At 38.4% G+C, this 27,718-nt stretch overlaps 2 protein-coding genes across 4 annotated transcripts; both read right to left on the bottom strand.

Moving 5' to 3' along the window:
- Positions 1-3,251: 3,251 nt before the first annotated feature.
- Positions 3,252-12,558, bottom strand: alox5a (arachidonate 5-lipoxygenase a). Of its 2 annotated transcripts, none has more exons than XM_053621062.1 (14): positions 12,409-12,558; positions 11,690-11,888; positions 11,465-11,546; positions 11,039-11,161; positions 10,191-10,297; positions 8,839-9,011; positions 8,433-8,579; positions 6,621-6,824; positions 5,237-5,323; positions 4,912-5,090; positions 4,637-4,758; positions 4,116-4,216; positions 3,801-3,971; positions 3,252-3,713 (listed from the first exon to the last, which is right to left on the bottom strand). In XM_053621062.1, exons 1-14 carry the CDS (start codon positions 12,556-12,558, stop codon positions 3,534-3,536), a joined length of 2,025 nt encoding a protein of 674 aa, XP_053477037.1. In that variant the 3' UTR covers positions 3,252-3,533. The 2 variants fall into 2 exon arrangements, with proteins under 2 accessions (XP_053477037.1, XP_053477038.1); XM_053621063.1 differs by having other exon boundaries at positions 12,402-12,490.
- Positions 12,559-15,120: 2,562 nt separating this feature from the next.
- slc25a16 (solute carrier family 25 member 16) lies at positions 15,121-25,734 on the bottom strand. Of its 2 annotated transcripts, XM_053621061.1 has the most exons (11): positions 24,888-25,734; positions 23,781-23,877; positions 22,889-23,039; positions 22,119-22,211; positions 20,254-20,387; positions 20,086-20,149; positions 19,835-19,956; positions 19,692-19,758; positions 18,474-18,636; positions 17,724-17,792; positions 15,121-17,104 (listed from the first exon to the last, which is right to left on the bottom strand). In XM_053621061.1, exons 3-11 carry the CDS (start codon positions 22,992-22,994, stop codon positions 16,948-16,950), a joined length of 975 nt encoding a protein of 324 aa, XP_053477036.1. In that variant the 5' UTR covers positions 22,995-23,039; positions 23,781-23,877; positions 24,888-25,734; the 3' UTR covers positions 15,121-16,947. The 2 variants fall into 2 exon arrangements, with proteins under 2 accessions (XP_053477036.1, XP_053477035.1); XM_053621060.1 differs by lacking the exon at positions 23,781-23,877.
- Between the last annotated feature and the right edge of the window lie 1,984 nt (positions 25,735-27,718).

Below are 27,718 nucleotides of genomic sequence, written 5' to 3'. Positions count from 1 at the left end.
CTGAAAAGGATAAGCGGTATAGAAGATGGATGGAAAATTATTTCATTAATAGGACATCTATTTTTTGAAGAAAACCATTCAGTCCAGTACGGGTCATTTTGACCCCCTTTATGCATTCGTGAAGGTTTTTTTGGTTCCTGCATTGTAGGGTTAAATACAATACAAATTCAAAAATCTAAAAGGTGTGCGTTATACCTGACACCTAGATGAACACTTTACAGTTGGTTGTGTGACTGTACATCATTCCCTTCAAATGCTATTGAGCTTTAAATTATTGTATATTTTGTATATGAGCCCATTCTGCAGTGAAATTCATGTCTAATTTACATACATATATACATAAATATATATATATATATATATATATATATATATATATTTATATATATATATTTATATATATATAGAGAGAGAGAGAGAGAGAGAGAGATACAAAATATATATTTTTTTTTTTCACAATGCCTTTTCAATGCAAGGCACATAACCTTCATAAGGTTAATGAACAGATTAGTCTTAAATAATCAACTGTAACTGTCAATCCTGTTACTTTTTTATGATTAACACAGGGTGGGGGTGGTGGGGGGGTGGCAACTGATCAGTGGCCTAGAGCATTTGATAGAAGGAATCAATTTTGTTTTGCTTAAAAAACAAAATTCATCAGTACAGGGTTAATGATTTGTTACATGTTCCTGAGGCATGACAAGGAATAATTTGAATAGGAGATGCCATACAATGGGTTTAAGACAACAATCATCTTTCTAGTAAAGCTATTATCTCTATTTTAAGATCATTCATATTTGATATTTAACACGAAGTTGCCTTGAGTTCCATGAGTTCTTGTCAAAACAAGACGTTATAATCCAGGCAAAGTACTGGTGCAACATGCAATAGATTCAACCCTCTGAAATAGCAACACAACAAAATCTAAGGACTTAAGGACTCATTATGATAGTTATGATAACCAGGGTTAGCACGTTCACCTCACACCTCCAGGGTCGGGGGTTTGATTGCCCTGTGTGTGTGGAGTTTGCATGTTCTCCCTGTGCTGTGGGGGTTTCCTCCAGTTTCCTCCCCGAGTCCAAAGACATGCATGGTAGGCTGGTTGGCATGTCTAAAGTGTCCGTAGTGTATGAATGGGTGTGTGAATGTGTATGTGATTGTGCCCTGCGATGGACTGGCACCTTGTCCAGGGTGTACCCCGCCTTGTGCCCGATGCTCCCTGGGATAGCCTCCAGGTTCCCCCATGACCCTGAAGGAAGGATAAGCGGTATAGAAGATGGATGGATGGATGGATGATAACCAGGGTTAATTCAACAAAATCCTATTGATCCATTTTGCATCTTGGTGTTTCTCAGCTCCACCACTTCTGTTAATTTGCATTATCTGGGCATTATCTGTTACTTAGTCGTCACGTGTAAATCCAAAAATAAAGCTGCTTCTTACACTTCGTGGGTTAGTCTGACACAGAATACAAGTAAGGAAGGGAGTGGTGCTTATGAGGGTGGTGAGAAGTTTCAGCTGGAAGAGTTCATATTATACTGTGGTTTATCAACAGCGGCTTATTTGTGTGACTAGTCATATGATCCTAACGCTAGTTTATTTCAGTAGTATTTCAACAAAGAGAGAAGCAACTTATGTACCAGTAAAAGCATCTTAAAATGTAAAAGCATATTATTTACATTTACATTTATTCATTTTGCAGATGCTTTTATCCAAAGCGACTTACAAATGAGGAAATACAAGCAATATTTAACCATCCTATTGCATGTTATGGTTCAATTTGACAAATTTACATATTTGAGATGTCTGAAATAATGGTTTCTCTTTGAAATTCTTTGACTTTTCCTCATTTAGGGTCATGAACTTGTATGCAAATATGTCTTCTTAAAGGTTTACTGTTTTAAGCTGTTCTTCGCTGTTTTTTATGTGTATTTAAACTGTGGAAGTCATTGTGACCCATAACATAATGGATATAACTTTTTCCCCCAACATAAAAGGAGGGTTAAAACTGTTTTGTAACATTTTACTGTTCCAAACCTTAGGAAACAATAAGCTGAGAGTAAAACATCGGAGTGGAAGAACTCGAGTGGCCTGCACAGAACCTTGACCTCAACCCTACTGAACACCTTTGGGATGAATTGTAATGCCAACTGCACCAAAATCAATGCCTGTCCTCACTAATGGGCAGAATGAGCAAAAGTTCATACAGCCACACTCCAAAATCTAGTGGAAAGCCTTCCCAGAAGAGTGGACATTACTATAAGAGCAAAGAGGGGCTAAATCTGAAATAGGATGTTCAGAAAGCATGGGTACGGGTGTGATGGTCAGATGTCCAAATACCTTTGGCCATATAATATACTTACCAGTGTGGAAGGCCAAGAGGCAAAGGAAATGGAGAAGGACTATTTGAAGCTTTGACTTCAATTTTTTTTTAACTGGTGTCAATTGTGTAACTGTTACTGACTTCATTGTGAAACATGTAACAGAAAATAAGTGATAAGTTGAACCACTCAGTGGTGACACTTTACTATTAGGGCAACGAATAATAAACTTATTATTTCATTAAACCTTAATGCATCTGGAAATAATGAAGCATGCACTAACGGCCAATTGAAACTTATACTGTATTTATAACCATTAATAATGGTAGTAGTTGTGACATCCTGGAAATAATCTAGGTTAACTCAATTTATAAGCTATAAATTTGAGACCTATTTAAATATTTGATTCTAAACTAAACTAAACCCTAACGCAGGATATATTATAACTAAAATGAAATATACACATTGTTAAATTTTTCACCTGTGGCATGAACTTAAAATTTATAATACAGTGTTGTGAAATCATGTCTATGCACATCTCTAAGTGAGGCCTACTTTTATTAGCATAGTTACATTTAAAATCCTAATTATATTACAGATGTTATAATATATAACAAAATATTAAGTGTATTATATGTTCTTTTACAAAGAATATGTGGTAAAATCAGCCATTTCATGTAAATGGTACAGAAATGCCTTCCCAATGTGTAGACTCAGACACTGTTTGGAGATGGGTAGTAGGCTGTTTTTTGTTTGTTTCTTTTGTTATTGTTTTTTCATTGCAATTTTTGATGATCACATGATCTCAAAGCAACTTGTTAGCGGTATTGGCTTTCCGTTGTGTGTTTTTTTAAAATGCCCAGCCCCAAGAGTGTTCATACAAAGTGTAGCACCTGAGTTTACTTGAAGTGAACATCAAACCACCTTTCAAGAGGTATTACTATTTATTGCAAGTTATTATGACAAAAGTGCAATAAGTGAAAAAGCAAAACATTTTAGTAATCTATATTTAATCCAATCCACTAATCATAGCATAGCAAGATGGAAAATCATAACTGTATTACACATATAATGCAAAAGCTTAACTCTGTTTCAGTATGCAGTATATGTTCTTTCACAAAGAATCTGTGGCAAAATGAAGCATAAGACATAAATGGTGCAGGAAATGCTCTTTTACTTCACCACCCATGCAAACCATCCAGGTACGCACACTCAGACAGCCACACTGTTTGGGATTCTGTCTGGAGACAGGTAGTAGTATGGGAGGTTCCTCCCCTCATTGCGATTTTTGATGGCATTGGTTAGCTCATCCAGCTTTTTCCGGAAATTCTCCATGGCTTTCTTCACCGGTTTGTCAATGAAGTGTTCATCTGGATACATGCCTAAGAACAACTAGAAAGAGAAGCACACACCAGTGTCAATAAAACTGTATTACAGCAGTAAATGTGGAGTGGAAGCTTTTTTTTTTGTAGGTCTCACTTCATTCTCCTGGAACTGACTAAGAGCCCACACTGCTCCGAGATGCCAGCAGGAGCGACCACGGTCAGGCAGGCTATTCACGATGAATGATATATCCACCTGGCCCTTCTTCGTAGGCGGGGGCTTCCGCATAGTGGGTGGGGAGTTCGGGATCCATGAACACCAGTCATACTGAAATTGTTATAAAATTTGGTTAAGAATTCTGCATTGCAATATTATGTTTACGTTGTTTATTACATTTTTTATAACCAGTGTTTTGATGTATCATTGTGTCTATATTAGTTCATGATGATCCTTGATACATAGAAATGCTACCTGTCCAAAGTTGACGGCTGCATGATGCGCAGAAGCTGTGAAGATTATAACAGTCAGGTAATCCACCAGCTGCTCTCGGTTCTGCAATGACTTCGGAAACCCTAAAAACAATGACAAGTGTGTGTGAATCAAATGTCCTCAGACACGATTGATGACTTATTTCAGACACAGAATATAGTTTATTGTTTCATTTGTAAAGATTTTAGTGGTTTAAGTGGTTGTAACTTGGAGGAAGTTCTTGCATGATGAAACTCAGGAAACTTCTTAGAAGCTCCTTTCGAAAGATCTCTGACATCTGACATCATGACAAGCATAATTAAGTTGGCATTTTTTATTTTACGCATTGTATAGGTATACTTCTGTTACCATCACACTCTACATTATTTCAATGCTTACATAAATAAAACATGTCCAGATGAATAAAACATCAGGCTCAGAGCCATGGTTATAAGAAGTGTGTATTTGTAAAGAAGAATATTCAAGAACGTGGCAGTATAATACAGTGAACAGCTTGTCCTCACCACAATGATCAGAATCCTGCATTCCAAAGCTGCAGACATCTTTGACGAATGCCTGTATCTCCTCATCCTCCATCAGGGTTTTATCACAATCATAGTATATGTGCACCACTTCCTCCACAAAACTACCAAGAGCCACAAAAAATTAGTTTGTCATCCTAAGTTTTATAAAAGATTTTTTTTTTATAGAGGAGTAGATTCTCACTGCATATTAATTCTTTTACTGACTGAAAATGTTAGTGGAGTTAGATTTATATTCTATGAACTTCCCAGATTACCTTTTGATTATCTCCCAACATCTGAGGCCATCGTCTCTGTAGTAGTAGTAGGGTATCTCCTCCTTGCTGTCCATGCCTCGGGCCTTTATGGACTCCGGAAAGGACAGGGACTTATAGGTGAAAGTCTTCATGGCTTTCTGCACTAGCTCTACATGGCCACCACCACCTGTGCCATTAGCCTGCAGTATGCCCACACACAAACACACACACACACAAACACACACACACATTTAATGTCAATGTGCTTCCTTAAGATGACACAGGTTCAGAATCAATTGTGTTTGGTATGGTGTAAAAGTGTGGTATGTGTACAGGGTAAACATACCTTGTCAAACAGTCCACATTCGCAGATAAGTTGCTCGCGTGCTTTCGTATTGATGGCAATTGTGTAACGAACATGTGGCACAAGCAACTGGAAATGTAAAACATATCTTCTAAAAAATGTCTTAAAGAACTTTGCATAATATATGTATTCTGATAAGGCTATTTCACGCTTGGCTGATATACACTGATCAGCCATAACATTAAAGCCACCTGCTTAATATTGCGTAGGTCTCCCTTGTCCCGCCAAAACTGACCCGTTGAGGCTCGGACTGCACAAGACCTCTGAAGGTGTGCTGTGGTATCTGGCACTAAGATGTTAGCAGCAGATTCTTTAAGTCCTTTAAGTTGCGAGACTTGTTTGTTCAGCACATCCCACAGATGCTCAATTGGATTGAGATCTGGGGAATCTGGGGGCCAAGTCAACACCTTGAACTCTTTATCATGTTCCCCAAACGAAATAATTTCTGCTGAAAGAGGCCACTCCCATTACAGAACACATGATGAAGTATACTTGGTCTGCAACAATGTTTAGGTAGGTGGTACGTGTCAAAGTAACATCCTCATGAATGCCAGGACCCAAGGTTTCCCAGCAGAACATTGCCCAGAGCATCATACTTCCTCTGCCGGCTTGCCTCATTTCTATAGTGAATCCTGGTGCTATCTCTTCCACAGGTAAGCAATACATGCACCCAGTCATCCACATGATGTAAAAGGAAAGCATGATTCATCAAACCAAGCCACCTTCTTCCACTGCTCCATGGTCCAGTTCTGATGCTCAAATGCCAACTGTAGGTGCATTCAGAGGTGGACAGGGGTCAGCATGGGCACTCTAACCGGTCTGTAGCTACACAGCCCCATATGCAGCAAGCTGTGATCCACTGTGTGTTCTGACACCTTTCTGTCATAACCAGTATTAACTTCAGTAATCTCTGCTACCGTAGCTCTTCTGTGGGATCGGACCAGATGGGCTAGCCTTTGCTCCCCATGCACATCATCGAGACTTGGGCGTACATGGCTCTGTCACTGGTTCACCCGTTGTCCTTCTTTGGACCACTTTTGGTAGGTACTAACTCCTGCATACTGGGAACATCCCACAAGACCTGCTGTTTTGGAGATGCTCTGACACAGTCGTCAGGCCATCAACAATTTGACCATTGTCAGAGTCATTCAGATCCTTACATTTGCCTACTTTTTCTGCTTCCTATTCATCAACTGCAAGAACTGACTGTTTACTTGCTGCGTAATATATCCCACCCCTCGACAGGTGCCATGGTAATGAGATTCACTTCACCTGTCAGTGGTTTTAATGTTATGTATGGCTGATCAGTGTATGTATTAGTTTTGCCTCAATAATGCATGACATACAAAGTGTAAAATTGGCACACCTTGTACACTGGATGAACAGCAGGCAACTGTCGGTACATAGCAATGCCAAAAACCTCTGTTATCAGATGGGTCCTCAGGAGGTGTGTCACTGTCTGGTGCACATGAAAGTCTGAAGATTTCACCCAGATCTTGGCCAGCAGCCAGTCATACTCAGCATCACTAGGCAAAAAGATTGGGCTGTCTTCCCCTGGGGTTTGACTCAGCTTTTAAAACATATAGACACATGTTATTGCCATGTCGTCACAATCTGCAAATTTAAATGACAATACCAGCAGGAATACATCTTAAACATAACTATGGTACTTTTTTTTTTTTTTTTTTACAATTCAGGTTGTGTTCAATACATTTAAAAAAAAAAAAATCAGCCATTGAAAAGGCTACAATAGTTTGGATTTTGTGGTTGTGGGTGTGGTCTGGACATTCGATATTATGTATTCAATATTCCAAAATCATCCAAAAAATCCAGGAAGTCTTTCTGTATCATACTTTTTTTTTATTATTTATTCATTAATTGATAATTTATCCTGGTTGTGATGGATCAGGAGCCTATTCTGGGAACACTGAATGCAAGACGAGAATACAACCATCACAGGGCATAACACATTCACACCGAGGGACAATTTAGAGTGTCTAATCCACCTACTGAAAAGTTTTTCAGACATGGGAGGCAACCAGAGCAATCCTGAGTGTCACGATCTTGCCAGCAGAGGGCACTGTGGCGACGACGTGCACGAGCGGCTGGAGAGCATATGCATGTGCTTGAAGTGCGCATGGACGCTAAGACTGTGTTTACAATGGACATATGCACTTGTTTTGGTTCCTGTCCTGTCCCTGCCCGGTTCAATTATTGGCAGAGGTGCGAGGGTGTGTTGTGAAATGTTACCAGATGTCAGCAATTAAAGTAATTGTGACTAGTTACTTAAACCCCTCGCGTTGCTGCGCACGACAGGCAGTATTAGCGTAGAGTAATTACAGATTAAAGGAAAGACGGAATGTATAATGGTGCCAGGCGGTAATGTGTCCATGCTCTGTCTAGTTTCCTGTTCCTAGGTTCATGCTCTAGTTAGAAGAGTGTTCCTGCCATAGTTAGAAGAGTGTTCCTGCCATAGTTAGAAGAGTGTTCCTGTCATAGTTAGAAGAATGTTTGTGGCGTAGTTAGAAGAGTGTTTCGTGCCGTAGTTAACGGAGTGTTCCGTGCCGTAGTTAACGGAGTGTTTCATGCCGTAGTTAAGAGTGTTTCGTGCCGTAGTTAAGAGTGGTTCGTGCCGTAGTTAACGGAGTGGTTCGTGCCGTAGTTAACGGAGTGGTTCGTGCCGTAGTTAACGGAGTGTTTTTTGCCGTAGTTAACGGAGTGTTTTGTGCCGTAGTTAAACGGAGTGTTTCGAGCCTGAGCTAAACGAGTGTTTTATGTCATAGTTGTGTTCTAAGTGCAATGCTTTATTCCTAGTTAAAGGAGAAGTGTTTAAGTTCCATGTCCTTTACTTAAGTCTAAATAAAGATGTCACTCTTGCGCTTACTTCCCGTTTTGAGTCCTGTTTCGTAACACCGAGGATGTTTTAAAAAAAATTCTTTTAGTGGTGTTGTGACATTGTTTTAGGTGCCTTGATGAATGTTTCCTTGAGTGAACATTAAATCTTTTTTCATCTTACTTTGCTACAATTTAACAGTGGTTAATTATACATTGATTATTTTTTAATCCTCCATCTAAGTATATTTTTAGACTGCACCGGAACAACATTTATAATGGAATTGATATGTGGTTGTAAAAGACATTGAGATTTGCAGCTACTATAGAAAGTACAGCTATATACCTGTATGGCAATTGGCAAAATTTTGTTTTGCTTGTTCTTGTACATCAAGCAAATGGGTGCAGCTAAATACTGCAGGGTGCAAGGATCTGTAGCATTCGGGGTGATGTCATCCATGATCTCATAATCCGCTATGAACAAGTTTCCACCCTGCAAACCACAAAGCGTACAGCTGGTAACCATGGTGCTACATAAAACAACAAAGGACTACAAGAGACGACACAGAACTAAATAAGACCTACACATTTCTACATGAAGTGCTCATGCAAACATGTGCAAACAGCACAAGATAGTACTTTAAGTACTAAAACAGGGCAATAGGCACAGTATAAGTGCCAACCAGTACACAGTTCTAGTGTGGAAGTGACGGATATAAAAAGTTGTGCAAAGAGACTCAATGGTTAGTTACCTTTAGCTCATCTTCTAGAGTGAGATCTCTTTCTAAGCAGTCTTGCACCATTTCATGGGTGACTGGAAACTTGTCAGGTATTTTTGTACACTTCTGGATCATTACAGGATTACAGCCATTTAAGAACTGATATCCAAACATAAAGTCTTCTTTCCAGTGCTGCATCACATACTCTGTCCAAAAGAAAACATGAGCAAAGTCATAATATGTCAAACAGATTGTTTTCCATATCTCATGCTCATGATAACTCACAAATACTCCGTGATTATCTTAATGTACTACAATTGACATCATAAATTTACATATGCCTTGCAGAATCTATTAAATGTCATTTATTTATTTATTTTTAGATGGGTCATAAGAATTTCATTTTGTTTTTTATTTAGCAGTAAATTGTTATTATTTTGTCTTCTGGAAAACAATATATTATGTAGCTTCTGAAGACCAGTACTAAATAAAATAATAAAAAAAAGATCTATAAACAAAATAATAACGATTACACCGATCATCCTGTTCAAAAGTGAATGTTTGCAGCCTTTGTAATAGTTGTGTACGAGTCCCTCAGTTCTCCTCAGTGGGAAAAGATGGATGAACATCATATAGCTGCTGTTGGAATGGGGTCAAATATGCAGAAGATGCTGGAAAAGCAAAGAATGTGCAGGACCTCGAGGGTTTTTTAAGAACAGTGGGCAGTTAACATTTACAGCATTTGGCAGATGCCCTTATCCAAAGCAACTTACATTTATTTAATTTAGAAATCGGAGTAGATGAAAGTTAAGGGCCTTGCTCAAGAACCCAACAGTGGCAACTTGGTGGTGCTGTGGTTTGAACTCATGAGATTCTGATCAGTAACTCAACATCTAAACCACTGGGCTACCACTGCCCTAACCTCTATTAGTTTATCTGCAATCTGCTAGCTATGAGCTATCAGTTTAACTACTTAGGACAAACAAGGCGCTCATAAACAACTATCATAAAACACAAAAAGAGTCATTGATCATCCAGGTAACAACACACAGTATAAAGAATCAAGTGTATGTACATTTTTGAACTGATTCATTTGTGTAAATTCAGTTATTATTGTGTTTGTGTACTATATGTAAACATCTGTTATGTGAAATCACTCATTAAGGGCAGAAGTACATAAAAAACAAAATGCAATTTTTTTAGGATCCCTAAAAATTATTATTACTTTTTATTTAATATGAACATTTTGCAGATTCTGCAAGACATCTGTAAACTTGTGACCTCAACTGTATGTAGAAATAACTTATTATGTACTATGTATTGTTTCTAATAAGTCTTAATATTGGATGTGGATGAAAACAGTGTAAATATTCAGACGAAAGAACCTGATATTGTGTTCTTGATCCTCATAAATATCCGCTCGAAATCTGCAAAATCTCCCCAAGAGGACTGGAACATGTGCATAAACTGGTTAACACAGAGGTTCTCTATCCTAAAAGAAGAAGAATAGATGCTTTTATTATTATTGCATAATATCTGTAATGCTGAATGTAGTATCGATGGTGTAACAAGAACATCCTGGTCATTAACGTTATGTTTGCTTATCTTTCTGGTTGCTTAATCTAAATGATCAAGCATAGAGTAAGATTATGACTACAGAGAGAAAACTGCTCAATGTACCACATAACCACTTTGTGGGAGTCTAGCTGCAAGCTAGAGTTTTCAGTAGTAAATGATTTATACATATAAATGCTTCACATGTGCTTGCGCTGTACAGGAAACTGCTCTCATGCACAATTACACTGATGTTTAAAATATTGGGTTTTAAAGAAATGTATTAATCGCTGATTAATATCAGATTCCTGAAACGTTTATAAGAAACATATACATTTTATTAGAATCTATTGTGTTTTTAAGAAACTTAGATAAGTTAAGAAGCTTCCGGTTCTAAAAGACCTGGCAGGGTCATTTTCAGAGTATATATGAAGAGAAAAATAAAGATAGTGTGAAGGTAAAATGTACAGAATGAGTCTGGCAAACAACTGCATGTCCTAGGCACACATGTGTTTGACAGTATACTGTATGTATTCAGGAGTCTGGCTCCAAAAATGACATGCAAATGTTCCTTAGAAGAGTACAATGACTGACTGTTGAAGAATCCAGGAATGTTATACCAGTGGGTGTAGGTCAATTTGTAACTAGGAATAACTAGGAATTGTACCACAAAACTCACGCTTTACTGTAGTTGAGGGCGAAATCCACGCCTTTCTCACTGTCAAACTGGATGTCTCGAGGTAGCTCTTTATGGGTGTTTGCATCGATGCTCATGGGAAAGCCAGGATGCCACTCCTTCCATCTACAATAAGAGGTATTAACAATTATCTGCACTTACACAATGACAAAATTAATGAGAGAAGAAAAAAAAACAAGCCAACATACATTTCCTTGTGCAAATGAGGGTAATGTACACATATGAAATGGTTCACACACTGTAAAACATGGAAATTCAGTCCCTGTTTAATCTGCTACATTTTATTCTTAATTTTATAGAGCTGGGGAAAACAAGCCATACATGAAGGCAGACAAAAAGGAAACAATCTATTTTGCTCAGACTGTTTGTAGAGCATATAATAGCTTAAGATTTTAATTTCTTGTAAACCTGAAAGTCTTCTGTCTGTTTTCTAGCTCCTTGCGTCTGTGTTGTTTTGCCAGTCTGGTTTTGTCATGCTGAGGTAGACGAGCTGCAATTCACACATCGAGAAAGCATGAAACACTTTTTTTTTTTTTTTTTTTTTCTGACTCTGTAAGGACAACTCTTTAGAGCAATCGAATCATAGAGATTTAGCAAGCCACATGTATGTAAGATACAACAAAAGGATCCCACCTCTGCCATCTCGAAGTATTATCTCTTTATCGTCCACTACCCAGCGAAAACAGGGGAACTCAATGTAATCTCCAGTGGGTGTCTTGACTGTAATGTATTTACAATACCAGTCATCATGCATCCAGTACTTTTTCTTCTCAATCTTCAGGAGCTCTACATCACCAAGGTCCTCTGACACTTTAATGTCATATGAGTCCACCTGGAATTAGACAAACTGGGCGTCAACTGGCAGGGTAATAAGATAAGAAAAATGGTATGTGTTTATTTTCTTAACAAACCAAATTGGCCCATTATAAGCCATCGTAGCAGACAGGGCGCAACTCCTAAAATAAACAAGATCATTCTTGTGATGTGAACATAGTGTGAGAAGAAGAGTCAGAAGCTTCACTGTGTCTCAAAAAACTATTTTCCTCCATTCACAGTTAATCTGACTTTCTCTAATTACAATCTGACTGGCATGCTTAAAGTACTCCACTTTTGCATTCATCTTTTCTTGCATCTTTTTCATTTTGTCTATTTTGCTTTTATTTGTCTAGTTTCGAGTCCATTTGCATGGATTTTTCAGGATTGCTATGTCTTTGTTATGTCTTTTTCTTATTCTATTCTCTTCCTGATCCTTCTTTACTTTCATACCGATTGGTACTAACTAGCACCTTCTCCAAAGTTTTTTTGGAATCGCTGAAAAAAATGTTGGAACTGATGATAGACATACATCTTACCGCTCCTCGTTCAAAGTCATTATATAGTGCTTTATCCAAAAGTGTTCTCTCACTGCAGCCCTCCGTCCCCACCAGGGTGAGGTAGATGTAGTCGTCAGTGCCAGCAAACCACTGGGATCCTGTCGCTACAGTCACGGTGTACGAAGGCATCCTGATCAAACGTGTGGATAAGATTCTGTGTCTCCACAGTGAACCCTCTGAGGTCTTTCAGTGAAACTATTTCCCCTGTTCTGTTTCACATACACAAAACTGTGCGCACGCACACACTCAAAAATACGTCGCTGATCTACTGAGATAAGATATGCAAATGCTTGAAGGCATCAGTAGACCATGTTCCACCCATAACTTTAGTCATGTGAAACATCAAAGCATGTTTCTACTATTAATCTAGAAAAAATGTTTGATATAATACGAGGGATTCCTATTTCTCCATTGAAGAAGTAATTGTTTAATAATGAACAACCACTAAAGCACTGTTGAGTCAGAATGATGAGAAACCTTTTTAACTGTCAGAAAAGGAAACCACATAGGTATTTTCATTTTGGAATGACAGACAGAACAGATCTTATCAGATGATACAAAATGTACCTATATACTGTGTTTCTGCCATTTATTTACCGTGCTGCATGATGTGGAAAGCGTTCAACATAAACCACAAACAGTATTTTGTATATACCATATTTACCAGTCAAATGAGACACTACTTCATGCAGTAGCACCATACAAGACCAGAGAGGAAAATGCAAATCAAGTAATGGGGGTATTTTGGCTTGTTTCTTTAGAACATGATGTCCCTGAGGTGAAGGTTTAATAAATATCATTGCATTATAAAGATGGATGTTTAATAATTTGGTCAGACAAAAGCTCATTTCACATCAACAGTCTTTTATCTGGCTGTATTCTTGTTCCATACTTAACCAGACAGACACACAATCTTGCCAGTATATGATGGTATGGCTAATATAATGAATGCAGTATTCTAGTATGCTGAACAGTAGCAGCATAGTCTCCTCACTGAGGCCGGCTTATATAAATTTCAACAAGTTTGTATGAGATGCCGTCACATGTATTGGGGATGCCGTCCACACGAGCTTCAGCTGGGTTCTTCTGGTTTCTTCCAACCTCCCAAAAACATGCTAGAAGGAAGACTGTCGACTCTAAATAGCCCCTAGACGTGAATTAGTGCATGAATGCGTGTGTGCATGGTGACCTACAACTGATTGGTCTCTCATCCAAGATGTATTCCCTCTCCATACACAGTGTTCCTGGGATAGGATCCTGATTCACCATGACCCTGACCAGGATAAAGCAGTTACTGAATGAATGATTCAATGTATTGGTGATGAAAGTGCACACTTCCAGTAGCCTATTATAATATTTGGTATTCTGTGGAAAGTTTCCATCACACTCACAAGTTCTTAGGCAGGGTGTATATGAAATAGCTAGCATTACTGTAAGTTCCTGAATCAACTGACAAAGAATGCAAATCTTGCCTCATCACAGTTATTTTATCACAAGTGAAAAGTACACACCATGGTGGCTATTTTAACACGATTAGTGAAAAATATCCCATGTCCTAGTAGGTGAACATCCCCACAATCTAGCTCAAGTATGTAGGTTTGGGTTGAATGTGGAGGTGGTTAAACTGAATGTTTATAAGCTGCAAACAATGCATTTATGACATCCTGCTGTGGGTTTATTGCAGTTTACTTCCTCATAAGGGTTTATAAAGCACCTAGGGTTAGGGGCTTCTGTCATAGTCAGTTTGCTAAATTTGAGCACGACCCAAGAAAATTAACACTAAACATCTGAAAAGATCTTTATCTCATAGATATCTTTATCTCATAGATATTTATCTCAGAATAGAATCGTTTCTGGTCAAATGAAGACAAGAAAAGCAAGATAAACAGACATTATACGTAACCTGTATAATTCCACATACACTCTGTGGGTTCATTTTTAGGCAGTGGGATCTTGCTGACTCACAGCTCACCTTGCAACATGGCAAATATGCAGATGTGTACAATAGGTGCATGGAAAGCCATGATATTTTACACTCCTCATGTAGTATCTTCAGCTCATCAAAAGAAAAAAAAAAGACTACTTCAAACATTTACGTTAAATAGTGTGCCTACTGTACTGCAATCATTGGGAGTGCTCTTGTTAGAAGAAAACTAGGATGCTAGGATGAGTTTAAGAAATAGTAGATAGGTGAGGAATAGTTGTAGTGTATTTTGAACATGATATGAATAGTCGTAGCAAGCTGCATATGTTCACAGAGATATTGCAACATGAAGGGTTTTGTAAAAATGTGACTTTGGTACAGTAGTAAACAGTACCTGTTAGCAACTGCTATATATCCAAAAAGAGGCAAACCATTATGCAGAAGAGTATTTATATTCTCAAAGTATCCACCATTGTCATCGAGGCATCGAAGATGCAGAGTCTTTTGTCATCTATCGTAATGGGCGGGCAGTAACTTCACACTGTGTGACTGTGTGAAAATGGTTCATCTGAAAGCGATATACAAGACATGCAACCACATGCGCTTCCTTGCTGTAGTGGAAAGCCAGAAGATTATAGTCCATGATTCAATTTAAACTGATCATCATGAAAGTAGGTCACTTCAATCTCAAGGTTGGTCATAGTGTAAAAAGACAAAGGAATCAACATGGTTTTATATATTGGTCGATCATGAACAGTGCATGAAAACTCTTTCTACAGACACTTTATTGATATACCGACACATGGATCACATACAGATCAAATGACGTTTTGCAGAAATAGAAATATACATTAAATATAACCACTGCATGAACAAACTTTAAATGATCGTTTTCACTGATCAGTAGTTTTGTACTGATTAAATATCTGCCTGATGTAAAACTCCACACCTCTAATTTCATTTTTTTAAAAAAGTAAATTCCTCATGAACGCATAAATAATTACATTCTTCTGTCAGTCTCCCAATACAATTGCAACATTAATAATGAGACAAACATTTCCCAGAGCAGTTCTTCTGAGCTCATTATAATGATTTCATTCATGGACAACTAATACCACAAATGAAATACGAGACATTTACTTCAGAAAATGACATGAAACAAAACGATAAATATAAGCATATTAACAATAAATGTTCATTTTACCCCATATATACAAGCTGTGCAAGCAAGTTACACTTTCTATTTAACCAAGTTAAATCTCTTTCATCTTTTTTTCCATCAGACAGAGCAGCATCTGTAGGTAAAAGCATGTTTATAACAAAACAAAATCTGAATAAAAAACACAATTTGAAATGGTGAATGGTGTACAGATAATTCGCTGTTAAATTGCTGTTTCAGGATAAGACTGCCATCAAGTGGAAGCAAACAAAAGAGCACTGAACAGGATGATGACACTGAACCTTCTGCTGTTCTACACCTCTGTAAAGATGCTACAACATACGGTTAACTTACATAGAAAAATAACATAAAAAAACAAGAATCTACTATTAGAAGCTCTCAGAAAGAGAGTCTACTAGAGAAAATAATCAGTAGAAATACTATAAGTAGAACCATATCAGGCTCTACAGAATTCGTTCGGGGTACACGGTGGGAATCCAGAAAATATACACTCATTGTCCACTTTAATAAGAACACCTCATTTATGCAGTTATCCAATCAGCCAATCATGTGGCAGCAGCACAATGCATAAAATCATGCAGATACAGGTCAAGAGCTTCAGGTAATGTTCACATCAAACATCAGAATGAAGAAAAAATGTGATCTCTGTGACTTTATCCGTGGCATGGATGTTGGTACCAGAAGGACTGGTTTGAATGTTTCAGAAACTGCTGATCTCCTGCGGTTTTCACACACAACATTCTCTAGAGTTTACACATAATGGTGCGAAAAACAAACAAAAAAAAACATCCTGTGTGCTAGAGACTGTTGTGTGTGGAAATCTCCAGAGATTTACATAGTTTATGAAATACTCAAACCAACCCATCTGGTACCAACAACCATGCCACAGTTAACGTCACAGACATCACACTTTTCCCCCATTCTGATATTTGATGTGAATCTTTTGACATGCATGATTTTGTACATGATTGGCTAATTGGATAACTTTATAAATGAGCAGATGCACAGATGATCCTATTAAAGTGGATGGTGAGTGTATGCCACTATTTAAAGCAGTGTGTCCTAATGAAAAATAAAGTACTAACTCTATGTTGAGAAGACAATCATAATTCCCCTTTCAGTCATGCTCACATGCTTTCACATACTGGTATATAATCAGTATTAAACGTGTAGAGCAGCCAGGAGAAATATAGGCTTTGTGTCACTAGTTTTACTCACACAAGACGTAATCAAATCTGAATGATTAAGGTGGATTGTTCAGTGCAACCATTGTGTCATTGGCAGATCATTTCCAGTGATCTGTGTTAAGTGATGTTCCCCTGATCCACATGTGAACATGGTGAGCAGTGCTCCTACAACACTCCCAGAAGCTGTGTACAGTTTTGTTCCTGGTGTGGAGGTGAAGATACCTGCTCTAGTTCAAGTGCAGGACTTGCTTCATAAAATCGTAAGTGGTGAAGGCAACGGCTTGCGAAGGTACACAGCGGATGTAGTTGAGAGACAGGCCACGGTACAGTCCCTTTTTAATCCCGTACTGATTATATACATGCTTAAGGGTCTTTGTAAGGGAGCTAGGCAAAAAAACAAAAACAAAAACAAATTATATATAAAACTAATATTAGAATGATTAGAAACATCATTCTTTGATTGCCTCATTTAACACTAGTATATTATTTACTACCAGTTGTAAATACGATATAAAGCAGCAGTTCTTAACCTTTTAGCGAGTGCGGCCCACCTTTAAGAACGACAATGCTTTGCGACCATCGCTCACAACCGCCCTCCAACCAACCCCCCGCGCACAATGGTGCGGACTACTCAGTCAGTGGGATGGTTGCGCTTGGATAGGGGATGCTAGGCGGTCTCGTTGTGCCTCAGTAGGCCTGACCATAAGTCTGGCGCTATTCTTGTTCTTTATGTACACCAGTGCTGAAAAAACAGCCTCACAGAGATAGGCTGATGCGAAGGGAAGTGGGTTTTTTTTTTCAATGCCATGTCTCAGTATCTGGCATGCACAGATATCCGCCAGCGGCTTCTCTGTGAATCTATGTGTACAATCGGTTAAAATAAATGTTTTTCTGCAACACCCTTCAGACCCGCCGGTTAAGCGACCCCCCGGTTAAGAAACGCTGATATAAAAAATAAACACTACAATCTCCAAGACTATATTTATAATCATACTTGACTTACAGATATTTGTCGGCATCAGGGAGTGCTGCTCCCAGCTGCATTCTCCTCCGGGCAACATCCAGAGGATATCTAAATGATCAAGAGAGATTATTAATCTAGTGTATCCTTGACACATTTTCAGACTTGTTAAAAGGGTTTTTCCAGCTATCAAACAGAATTTTGGCTTCCATTTAAACCCAGCAAATGTGTGACTCAGACAGAAATCTAAATATAGATCAGCTATATTTAGCTCCTAGTGAGCAGAGCAGAACAGAACAGAACAAAGGATTGTTCTGAATGAGAATGTTACTCATTAACTAAAACCACTACATCAACATTAACTCATGTTACTTATTTACTTTTACTGATGCTATGCTGTGTCATGTCCAAATTTAGGTTTAGGAGCCTGCAGCTGATCAATTATTCCTTTGTAACCTTGGCAAGCAGAAAAGCATCTTGGAATGTAGCTCACAATGCAGCAAAGGTTTCATGGTTCAGTCTCCTGAGATGCTTTTCTGCTACAAAATGGCCAATTGGATAACTGCATAAATGGGCAGATGTTCCCAATAAAGTGGCCGCTCTGTGTACAAGATCATGCATAAAACAGAAATATTCCAATAGTGTAGCATCAAAAAAAACAAAAAAACACATACTAATAAAGTTTGTCCTCGCAATTATGGTTTATACATTTGTTTTATTATGGGTCATGAGGCGTCAAAAGCCACTATATATTTTTTTTCCTCTATGTTTGTACACATGGGTATGACTTACGATATAGTTTGAGCGATGGCCCCTGCTACTCCTCCACATAGCAGGTTAACGTGTGTCTTCAGAACCAGGACATCAGGGTTGTCCAGAGACGGCTTTCCCAGGAGCTCTGGGAAATGAGCCAGTCCCAGACTCTTCAACGTTCCAAACGTAAAAAAAGAAAATCCTGGAAGAAATAAAAAAATTAATAAAAATTCAGTACACACAATGCACATACTGAAAAAGAATAGTATAAAGCCAGTAATATCACATTTAAAGTTACAATGAGGCCCTGATTTATTAAAGTTAAACAAGTGCAAATTTGACAACATTTACAAAAACATTCAAGCTGATTTACTAATAGGGTTTATGGTGGAATGTGTCATTGATAAGAGCACAATACATTGTCTTTTATGTGTTTGCATTAATAATTATGCCAAATAATTGAATACTCCAATGTTATTTTGAACCAGCAATGCAAATGACTAGGCCTGAAAGTGTTATGTTATGTTTGTAGTGTGTTTTGTGTCATTGTCTTGCTGCATGATGAAGATACTCCAATTAGATGCATTTCTCTGTAAACCGACAGACAGAAAGTTTCTGAAGACTTCTGAATTTATTCTGCTGCTACCATCATGAGTTACATCATTAATAAAGATTCGTGAGCCTGTTCCAGAAGCAGCCATGCAAGCCAAAGCCATGACACTACCTCCACCATGTTTCAAAGATGAGCTTGGCAATATTTTTGATCACTTGAAAAATGTATGGATTCAAACAAAATCTGCCATGTTCTAAGTTTGTAAATATGAGGAAATAGATGCTGAAATTCTGATAAGTCATCTCATAGTCATCTTTTGATCTCAAACCCAAAAACAAAAGAATTGGCTTTGCTGTTCCAATACTTTTGGAGGGGAATGTATTCCTCATGAACAGAATGCACATTTATATCTACACTCCTTTTCAAAGCTTCCCACTGACTTCAGTCATGTTCGTTTCAGCCCTCTGATATCCAAACTCAACATACAGTAGCTATAGAGAACAATTAGTTATTTGCATGTTGTTAGGTCTCCTAATTTGCAGGTGATGTCATTTGCACAATACTGTTTTGTATATCATCCACAACACATCCACTGACTGAATGCAGAATTTATCCAATGCACACAGGAAATTAGTGCCTAAATCAGGGCCTAAGCGTTAAAAACAGTAAGAAATGACAACCAACTGAAAAAAAAGAAGCTTAACCTGCATAGGGAGCCATGCCAATGATGGTTGGAATTAAACCATGGTAGAACCCAGGGATACCCCCCTCCTTTGAAGAGAAAACACAATTGAAAAAAATGATATGAGAAAACAATTCTCATTCAAACTCTGCGTCCCTCTTATACCTTAAGGTAGATGGTCTGGAAGGCGTTTCCTATGCCAGTGTATCCATGCTCCCCGGTCACCTGAAACGCCAGGCGAGCACGAATAACATCAAGAGGATAAGTACAAATTACTGCAGTCATTCCTATAGAAGAAGTGGAAACACAGAGCAACACACTCAACATCAGTAAATATTATTAATACACCCATTTGTACCTCTAAAAACTAAGAAAAATATATTTTCTTATCTAAGTGGGAGGCCAATATTACACACCTGCCATAGACCCAGCCATCAGCCGATGAACATGCCCAGATATACCAAGCTGCGTACTAAGGAACTAAAAAACACAAAGTACAATTAGAAACACTACCACAGTTAAACAGAACACTCATGCATATATAATTGTAGAGCTTATACATTTATGTGAATAATGTGAAGTACCTTTTTATAGTTGTCAAAGGCCATAAACTGAATGGCTCCGTATGGAAAGATCCTGACCATCATGGCCCCATTTCCTTTGTAGAGCCCGAGGAAGCCCTCTTTTTTTGGTACAGCCCTGAGTGTAGCAAACACTCCTACAATGTGCACAAACATACAGTATACTATAGAGTTCGGTATCAGGTTGGTTTACCATTACAAGTACAATCCAAATAAAACTATTACAGTGAGGGAAAAAAGTATTTGATCCCCTGCTGATTTTGTACGTTTGCCCACTGACAAAGAAATGATCAATCTATAATTTTAATGGTAGATTTATTTGAACAGTAAGAGACAGAATAACAACAAAGAAATCCAGAAAAACGCATGTCAAAAATGTTATAAACTGATTTGCATTTTAATGAGGGAAATATGTATTTGACCCCTCTGCAAAACATGACTTAGTACTTGGCGGCAAAACCCTTGTTGGCAATCACAGAGGTCAGACGCTTCTTGTAGTTGGCCACCAGGTTTGCACACATCTCAGGAGGGATTTTGTCCCACTCCTCTTTGCAGATCTTCTCCAAGTCATTAAGGTTTCGAGGCTGACATTTGGCAACTCAAACCTTCAGCTCCCTCCACAGATTTTGTATGGGATTAAGGTCTGGAGACTGGCTAGGCCACTCCAGGACCTTAATGTGCTTCTTCTTGAGCCACTCCTTTGTTGCCTTGGCCGTGTGTTTTGGGTCATTGTCATGCTGGAATACCCATCCACGACCCATTTTCAATGCCCTGGCTGAGGGAAGGAGGTTCTCACCCAAGATTTGACAGTACATGGCCCCGTCCATCGTCCCTTTGATGCGGTGAAGTTGTCCTGTCCCCTTAGCAGAAAAACACCCCCAAAGCATAATGTTTCCACCTCCATGTTTGACGGTGGGGATGGTGTTCTTGGGGTCATAGGCAGCATTCCTCCTCCTCCAAACACGGCGAGTTGAGTTGAAGCCAAAGAGCTCCATTTTGGTCTCATCTGACCACAACACTTTCACCCAGTTGTCCTCTGAATCATTCAGATGGTCATTGGCAAACTTCAGACGGGCATGTATATGTGCTTTCTTGAGCAGGGGGACCTTGCGGGCGCTGCAGGATTTCAGTCCTTCACGGCGTAGTGTGTTACCAATTGTTTTCTTGGTGACTATGGTCCCAGCTGCCTTGAGATCATTGACAAGATTCTCCCGTGTAGTTCTGGGCTGATTCCTCACTGTTCTCATGATCATTGCAACTCCACGAGGTGAGATCTTGCATGGAGCCCCAGGCCGAGGGAGATTGACAGTTCTTTTGTGTTTCTTCCATTTGCGAATAATCGCACCAACTGTTGTCACCTTCTCACCAAGCTGCTTGGCAATGGTCTTGTAGCCCATTCCAGACTTGTGTAGGTCTACAATCTTGTCCCTGACATCCTTGGAGAGCTCTTTGGTCTTGGCCATGGTGGAGAGTTTGGAATCTGATTGATTGATTGCTTCTGTGGACAAGTGTCTTTTATACAGGTAACAAGCTGAGATTAGGAGCACTCCCTTTAAGAGTGTGCTCCTAATCTCAGCTCGTTACCTGTATAAAAGACACCTGGGAGCCAGAAATCTTTCTGATTGAGAGGGGGTCAAATACTTATTTCCCTCATTAAAATGCAAATCAATTTATAACATTTTTGACATGCGTTTTTCTGGATTTTCTTGTTGTTATTTATACAGTCTCTCACTGTTCAAATAAACCTACCATTAAAATTATAGACTGATCATTTCTTTGTCAGTGGGCAAACGTACAAAATCAGCAGGGGATCAAATACTTCTTTCCCTCACTGTATCTTGCTCTAATCTGCAACAAGTATTACTTACCTAAGTGTTTGTAATGAGGATTATGAGCTTGAAGTAAAATTTTCACTCTGTCTAGAGGTGCAATAGTGGTCTTGGCACAGCATCCTGCTACACCTATATAAGCAAACAAATGACACACCATATTTAAATTATGGGCACTTAATCCTTTCACCTCGCTGGCTCACGTTGGCAGTCAAGGACAAAATGAGTTTGTGTAAAGGTCATATGACGGAACAAGCTGCATAAATCTCAAGCCACTGTAAAAGTATGGGTCATTTTCTAGGCCAAAAACAATGTCACTCTTAACCCACATTCCTCAGTGGGTAGTCCCTAATCTACGTCAAGCAATGAAACATGTCTTTTACAAGTAGAAAACATAATCCAACGTGTTTATAAAGTTTTCGACTTATGAGCCTTTTAAATATGAATAGACCTGACCATAAACCTGGAATATGCCATATATACTGTATATACACACACACCAAAACACAGTTTGCCTATGTGGGTGTTCTGATGATACGGACCATTCATGAGATCCAGCAAACTGCAGTATTTCGATTTCATGCAGTGCATGCAAGGTCAAGCCAAAGGATTATCAATGTTGCAAATCATGTTGTAATCACAATGTGTAGCAACATAATTACGCTAGAAATTTTCTCCATGTTCTAAAGCTTTACACAGTGAGAGCTCATTATGTTGCACTCCATGTGGGACTGAATACACACACCTGTTTCACTTGTATTAGACCATGTACAACTTATTCAACTAGAAGATATATTGACCAGCTTTACCTCCTGCTACAAAGGAGCGGAGGAAGTAGTAGTAGTCCCTTTGCACAGTGTTCCCTCCAGCAATCTGAGACCGACCAGCGGAGGAGACAGACGCCTCGGTTGTCATGTTGTGTGAATCAGCGCTCAGGCACAGGCATGTCTTCAGCAGAATCTAAAAAATGAATAGCCCAATTTAAACAATTTAATAATAATTTAAAATAATAATAATAATAATAATAATTACACTAACCATTAAGAAAGAAAAGCAAAAAGGCTGTACAAACCAACATAACTCATAATACTGGTTTGTATAATTTCATACATATTTCTCATTGGATAATGTTGGTTCAAACAATACAAACTTTGTCGCATCTCTGCATCATTAGAATTATAATATGTTTGTTTTAAAATGAGTTAATTATTGAAAATCTGTAAAAGAAAAATTCCTAGCTGAAGATTTTTTAGTGCTACAGTGTAGATTTACTTCATTACCACTCTCTAGTGTAAACCCTATACATTACCAAAATATAATTAACTCTTAGTTTTTTACATTTATATTTACTTATTGTAGTGATGTACAGGCAAGTCCATAAGTATTTGGACAGTGACACCATTTTTTTTTAAAATTATGCCTCTGTACACTGCCACAATGGATTTGAAATGAAGCAATCAAGATATGATTGATGTGTAGACTTTCAGCTTTAATTCAAGGGGTTTAACAAAAATACTGCATTAACCATTTAGGAATTGCAGCCTTTTTTTTCTCCAGAGTCCCTCCATTTTCACAGGCTCAAAAGTAATTGGACAATTGACTGATAGTAGATTTATGGCCAGGTGTGGACTATTTCCTCGTTATTTCATGACAAATTAAGGAGATAAAAATTCTGGAGTTGATTCCAAGTGTTGAATTTACATTTGGTAGATGTTCATGGGAGCTCTCAATATACGGTCCAAAGAGGTGTCGATGAAATTGAAGGAGGCCATCATTAGGCTGGAAAAAAACCCCAGACCTATCAGAGAGATAGCAGAAACTTTAGGAGTGGCCAAATCAACATTTTGGTATATCACCACCAAAAGGCCTGGAAGACCACTGAAGACAAGTAAATTGGATGATCACAGAATTCTTTCCTTGTTAAAGAAAAACCCTTTCACAACATCTAGCTAAGTCAAGACCACTCTGGAGGAGGTAGGCATATCATCATCAAAGTACAATCAAGAGACACCTTCATGAATGTAAACACAGAGGGTTTACCTAATTTTTATGATTATCTTAGTTTGTTCAATTACTTTCGAACCTGTGAAAATGGAGGGACTCCATTTAAAGCGGAACGCCTACACTTCAACCACATCTTGACTGCTTCATTTCAAATCCATTGCGGTGGTGTACAGAGGCAAAAGTACAAAAACTGTGTCGCTGTCCAAATACTTATGGACCTGACTATGTCCTTTATACATTTAAAATCAAATGATTGTTAAAGTCACGCCATCACGAAGGCTATATACTACACACGACATTATCTGGACCAGGTGTTCTGGTGCTTACTTCACAAACATTATTTAAATGTGTACAACCATGTTTGGTTTATTTATTAGATTTTATTCGCTGATGCAACACATTAGTCAACATTCAACAGTCAACATTATTAAAAGGCTACTTGTTGTTGTTTTTTTCATATGTTTTGTGACGTTTTGGATTAAACCCCTTCAAATATCTATAAGTCTATAATAACTCAATAATAAACATAATAACTTTGATCATGCTGGACTGTGAGTTCCACCACTGTAACAAGATTAAAAAGGGACTGATCTCCTGGATATTCTTCACTGACCTCTGTTTGAAAACCTAAGTAGATAGTTGCTAGCTAAGTAGCTGTCAACAGATCCGGTCAGTAAAGCAATGGATTACCGCAGTGACCGGATCTTCAGTGTAACGTAGATCTACCGACAATATTTGAGCTATTTTGCATGCAGGAACCTGTGTTTAAGGACAGAAAGCCCCCCGGATATAAAATAAGCCTACCCAACAGTAACGTCAACTATCAGTCGATGTTTTCCTACGCGGACTTTGCGCCTGTCCCGTGTGATCCCGTATGATCTTGTGTGATCGTTACCACACGCAGCAGTTCCGGATCACAGCGTTATTCCATTCCATGCCAAATTTCATGATTAGCTACATCAGCTAGCTCTTGAATGATACCAGACTGTGAATCTAATGCAGTAACGTTAATGGGTTCAAATGTCTTCCATCGTAGACCGTATCGATCAGGTTAAACCATCATGATGCCCGGGGTTTCCTCACAAACCGAATTCGGGACATTAGAGACGAACTTCGCACGTGTGTCTTTCACTGGTTGTCTTGGGTCCTCATTATAGGGTGCGTCTCAAATCGATTTCTAGTACAACAAACTAGGGATCTGAGGGATGGGTTTGACGGTAGTTTGTGGTTAGTATATCCAGTCGTGGGTTTCAATTCAATTCAATTCAGTTTTATTTGTATAGCGCTTTTTACAATGGACAGCTTTACGGAAACATATAAACACAGGATACAGATTTTAAGTGTGTGGATTAATCCCTATTGAGCGAGCCGGTGGCAACGGTGGCAAGGAAAAACTCCCTAAGATGATATGAGGAAGAAACCTTAAGTGGAACTGGACTAAGAAGCGAACCCGTCCTCATCTGGGTAACAACAGATAGTGTGAAAGTAAAAGAAAGTTCATTATGGTTTTTATATGAAGTCTTTGTTGAACTAGTCCAGGGGTTCCCAAACTGTTCCAGGGCAAGGCCCCCCAAATGGCATTAACATTTGACCAAGGCCCCCCTTTTGCAAGATGTCTTTAAAACACATTAAAAATACAGACTTCTGAATATATCCCCCCCCCCCTTTTTTAATTAATAATTACATCTTACATTTTTACTATACATTACATTAGGAATTGATTGTGTGTGTGTGGGGGGGTGGGGGGGTGGTTGTCTGAGAGTGAGAAAGAGAAAATCATGTATTTATTTTTCACACCAAATTGTTGAGGCCCCCCGGGTGCCCCCTGGTGGCCCCCAAGGTGACCGCGGCCCCCACTTTGAAAACCACTGAACTAGTTCACTGTTCACTAAAGGAGACCTGAGTGCAAAACTGCATGTGGTAATTGCAGTCTCAAGGCCGTAGCAGCAACTGTAGTCCCAGCAACCACAGCGAGAATGTCCAGGTAGAATTGAGGTCTAAAACTATTTCATGGTAAGTTTTTCAAGCAGTACCATCCGAATCAATCGCCAGGCTGTAGCCTCCAGTTTCAGCTCCAGTTCTGCGAATTCTGTCCTAACACAGACCGATGACCTCAAATCACCAAGACTTTTTAAACTGATTCGCATGTTAGAGCAGGGATCATGAAGTGCAGATCTTGGGATGATACAAAATGCGATTCATTGTGTGTTCTCTGTGTAAATGGTTGGGTTCTGTGCGGAAAGTATAGTGATAAAGTCTCCAATAAATAAATATATGTTTACCTAATGTGTCTGATATACAGCTGGATTGTGTTTATAATATCAGTCTATGTCATCATTATAAGACAATCTGTTATACTTATTTATTTAGTTAGTTAATTAATTGTTTATTAATTTTGGCCTATGGTTGCAAAAAGTTGAAGAACCCCTGTCTTAGGGTATTGGAGACCTAAAGCCAACCCATAGAAAATATCATGTCATGGCAGCAGGATAAGATATGCCCTGCGTCCCAATTCACATACTTATACTATGTACTATAAGTATGTACCCTTTTTGTAAAGAATAAGCATACATACTTCTGAGTGTGTAGCAAAAGAGTATGCAAGTACTGGGACATACTAACACATCGTGAAACGGATGAGAGCACTGTCACCGTAAACACACTCCTCGTTGCATTTCAGATTTTCTTCATTAATTATTCCTTATTTGATTTATACTATATAATTGAATCTATTATCCCCTTGATTTGTTTTTCCACATTTCATTTACACCTCTCTAAAATACATCCTTGCATTCGGCGAAGTAAACCGTCACAGAACCCCTTCTCCCTCGCGCAAGGAGTTGTGGGAAATATTAGCTGAAAAAGCGTCCACAGATCCACAAATCTACAGGAAATAGTAGACCATCTGGGTATCTTATGGATACTTATTACAACATACTTCGATTTGGGATATACTAATTCTCATCTCGGATACTATTTAGTACGGTTAGTATGCCAATTGGGACACAGCGTTACGAAAAGCCTTTATGTGGCTTTTCAGTGTCCGAAACCCGAGTTGATGTCATGCAGAAAAAGACGCCGATTTGAGACATACCCATTACATACCTTTCTGTCGCATAAGTATTACGTCATTAGTAAGCGGCAATTGACCGTCAGTGTAAAAGCATGGTTTTAACCATTTTAGTTTTATGATTAAACTGCAATTTAATGCTAAGATAACAACAACAACAACAAAACAACAACAACAATAATAATAAAACATTATATTGTATAATATTATGTACTATTATTATTCCAAAATTATAACAAATACATAGAACACACCAAGAAACTTAATTTTAATTGTATTGAAAGTTAATATCAGCAGATTTATTGATATTTGCATTTCACTGCTCATGAAATCTTTGATAAAAATGTTTTGTCATATTTTATCATATTATTGTTATAATTATTATATATTATTATATATTATTATATTATCATTTAGGCTACTGCAATCTCTAGTGTAATCTAAAAGTTGGCCTAATGCTCTGTTTGCATAATACCTTCTCTGGCATTTTAAACATGGTTTGCTTTTATGAGTGTGTGCAAAATGCTAGTGTTTAAAAGGAGAATTCTAGGTCAGGTCAAGGTCA

This window comes from Ictalurus furcatus, chromosome 3 (assembly GCF_023375685.1).
Source record: "Ictalurus furcatus strain D&B chromosome 3, Billie_1.0, whole genome shotgun sequence".
NCBI classification, from domain to species: Eukaryota; Metazoa; Chordata; class Actinopteri; order Siluriformes; family Ictaluridae; genus Ictalurus; species Ictalurus furcatus.
This window is presented reverse-complemented; position numbering and strand designations above follow the sequence as displayed.